General features: G+C 62.0%; 1 protein-coding gene across 1 annotated transcript in view; it reads right to left on the bottom strand.

Annotated features, from left to right (window-relative positions):
* Positions 1 to 2,697, bottom strand: part of NSUN5 (NOP2/Sun domain family, member 5) — a gene marked incomplete at its 5' end in the record, with an annotated part of 2,935 nt that extends 238 nt beyond the window's left edge. The window contains 7 exons of the mRNA XM_010286566.1: positions 357 to 509; positions 591 to 795; positions 877 to 1,055; positions 1,473 to 1,588; positions 2,007 to 2,145; positions 2,426 to 2,534; positions 2,616 to 2,697. Of these exons, the coding sequence (XP_010284868.1) occupies positions 357 to 509; positions 591 to 795; positions 877 to 1,055; positions 1,473 to 1,588; positions 2,007 to 2,145; positions 2,426 to 2,534; positions 2,616 to 2,697 (983 nt within the window). The remainder of the gene's footprint in view (positions 1 to 356; positions 510 to 590; positions 796 to 876; positions 1,056 to 1,472; positions 1,589 to 2,006; positions 2,146 to 2,425; positions 2,535 to 2,615) is intronic.
* Positions 2,698 to 2,702: the final 5 nt, after the last annotated feature.

The following is a 2,702-nucleotide window of genomic DNA, read 5'->3' on the forward strand; positions in this document are numbered from 1 at the left end:
GTACTGCAGCTCCTGCCCTCTCTTCCCATGCCTGCTACTGCCAGACCCCTCCACCTTCCCTCCTCTTCATGCTAGGAAGGCAACACCCTACCCCTGGGTACCCCAGCAGTAAGCTGCTGGAAGCAGGCAGAGCCCCGCCCCGGGCCCTCCTCTCACCTGGGGGAAACAGCCCCTTCCCTGTGCCGCTCCAGGACAGCCACAAAGAAGAGCTCCTGCCCTCTCTTCCCATGCCTGCTACTGCCAGACCCCTCCACCTTCCCTCCTCTTCATGCTAGGAAGGCAACACCCTACCCCTGGGTACCCCAGCAGTAAGCTGCTGGAAGCAGGCAGAGCCCCGCCCCGGGCCCTCCTCTCACCTGGGGGAAACAGCCCCTTCCCTGTGCCGCTCCAGGACAGCCACAAAGAAGCCGTGGGTGAGCGTGTCTGCAGGAGAGGCGCGGAGACAGCACTCTGCCCCAGGGAAGGCAGCGAGTCCTCGGCAGGGCCAGGAAGAAAAGGCGTTCACCAGCCTGTGGCGCAGGACAATGGTCAGTGCCAAGACCCACAGCATTCTGTGCCACATCCCTCCACATGCCCCACAGCCAGCGCACCCGAAGGCTGAACCCCACTCCTGCAGCACGGCATGCACCACATCCTCGTTCTCCTCCCGGTGCAGCGAGCAGGTGGAGTAGACCAGGCGCTGGAGCGCCGGGAAGCTCAGGGCATGGCTCAAGGCCTTGCGCTGGAAGCCAGCCAGCGCCTGCAGCCGCTCGGCGCTCGGGGCAGCCTCCTCCCTTGGCAGCCGGTTCACCATCCCTGCAGGGAGAGCAGCCATCGCCCAGAGGTCCCCACACCCAGAGTCCGGGTGGGGTGCCCGGAGCCCCACGCATTCGCTACCTGAGCCGCTGCAGGATGGGTCAAGGAGGATGTAGGTCACCTTGCTGTACTTGGGGTCTGCGGGATCCACAGTCAGGAAGTCCTGCTGGGCCAGCTGGAAGCTGGTGACCCCAGCCCGCATCAGCATGGTGTTCATGGTGGCCAGGCGCTTGGTGTCCACATCAAAGGCAAAGATCTGGCTGAAGGCAGAGCCCGGCACCCAAGAGAGGCATGAATGTCCCCGCCCAACCCCAGGAACCACACTGGCAGTGGCCGGCTGCCCCAGCAGCCCCAAACACCGGCCATATGCTGAGCCAGCAGAGCTCAGGAGCCACTCCCCAGGGCAGGAGTACTGAGCAGGGCCAGTGGCAGGCAGAGAGTGGGGTCAGGGACCAGGAATTAAACCCCTACGTGACTTCACGTGCCCTCAGGCCCTTCCAATGTCCCAGCACTACTGGAGCCACCAGCCCACCTGGGGACAAGCAGGCATCAGCATGGATTAGCAGGGCAGGGTGACAGGCTGCAGCTCTTCCTGCCACCCTGTGCTCCTCTGGGCTCAGGGGGGCCAGGGCCACCTGCACCCCTTCCTCCCCCCCAGCACACAAACATGCCCTCACCCCTTGTTCTTCAGGATGGCAGCCAGGTGGCTGGTCTTGTTCCCAGGGGCAGCACAGGCATCGATGACATGAGAGCCAGAGGCAGGGCTGAGGAGGAAGGCAGGGAGACAGCTGGCCTGCAAAAGGGCAAAGCCCTATGAGAGGTGCAGGCAGCAAGCACCACTGGCCCCTCCTCAGGGCACGACTGATGCTGCAGTGTCACAGGCAGCCACAGCAACATGGGGCCAAGTCCACCACCACTACTGGAAGCATCTACCTGGCCCACAGCCCCACACTCCTCCCAGCTGCTGGTCCGCAGCTCCTATGTGGGGTTTTACAGCCCAGTTCAGAGCAGTTCATCCTGTACCTACAGGCTATGGAAAGCCACAGGAGAGCCCCACAGCTGCAGGCTGCATTCACAATTTCCATTTAGACTTCCAGTGCTTCATCAAAGCCAACCCAAGCCCAGACCTCAGCACATAGGAAGGGGCCAAACCTCCACCCATGTCAGTGGTTTTCCCGCCCCTGCAGCCTCCTGCTTCCCAGCTCCCCCACCTTGTCCTGCAGAATTATGTGTCCTGAAGTGTACAGCAGGTTGTCGTGGAAGTCTGTCTGCGGAGGGAAAACTAGCAGCTCTGGGAGATGAAGGTCCAACAAGAATTTCTTCCCGGAGAGGGCCCTCAGTTCCTCCACACTGCCCACGAGGCACAGGGAAGATGAACACACAGTCCTGCTTCACCATGCCCACAACTAGCACCCAGGCTGAGAACCCTCTTTGCCCCACGCCTCCTCTCAACCTCAGCACCAGGCAACACCCAGAGAGGCAGAAAGATAGAGTGGCGAGTGACAGAGACCCCAACCTGGACACCATGAGCACCAAGACTAACAATGCTTCAGCCCACAGGACCTCATCCCAAGCCCTTGCCACTTGCTGACATCCCAGATAAGGTGGGACGGCAGAAAGAAACACTTACCTGGCTGCCTTGCCCAGGTAGGAGTAGCCCTGGCGCTTGAAGAAGTCAATCACATCATCCACACAAGTCTTCAGGGCGTTGACTCGGACGTAGCGTGGTACCTGGGAGGCTGGGGGAGCCAGTCGAGTCAAGACACGACCCACCACTGTCACCAGCTCAGGGAGACCACCCGACCGCAAGACCCACTCACCTCCGGGGCTCACTGCCTGCGCAGGGGCCAGCAGGTCCTCGTTGCGGCTCACCTTCTGCTGCACCTTCAGGCGGGCCAGCTCGGCCT

This window comes from Phaethon lepturus, unplaced genomic scaffold (assembly GCF_000687285.1).
Source record: "Phaethon lepturus isolate BGI_N335 unplaced genomic scaffold, ASM68728v1 scaffold37804, whole genome shotgun sequence".
In the NCBI taxonomy this organism is placed as follows: domain Eukaryota; kingdom Metazoa; phylum Chordata; class Aves; order Phaethontiformes; family Phaethontidae; genus Phaethon; species Phaethon lepturus.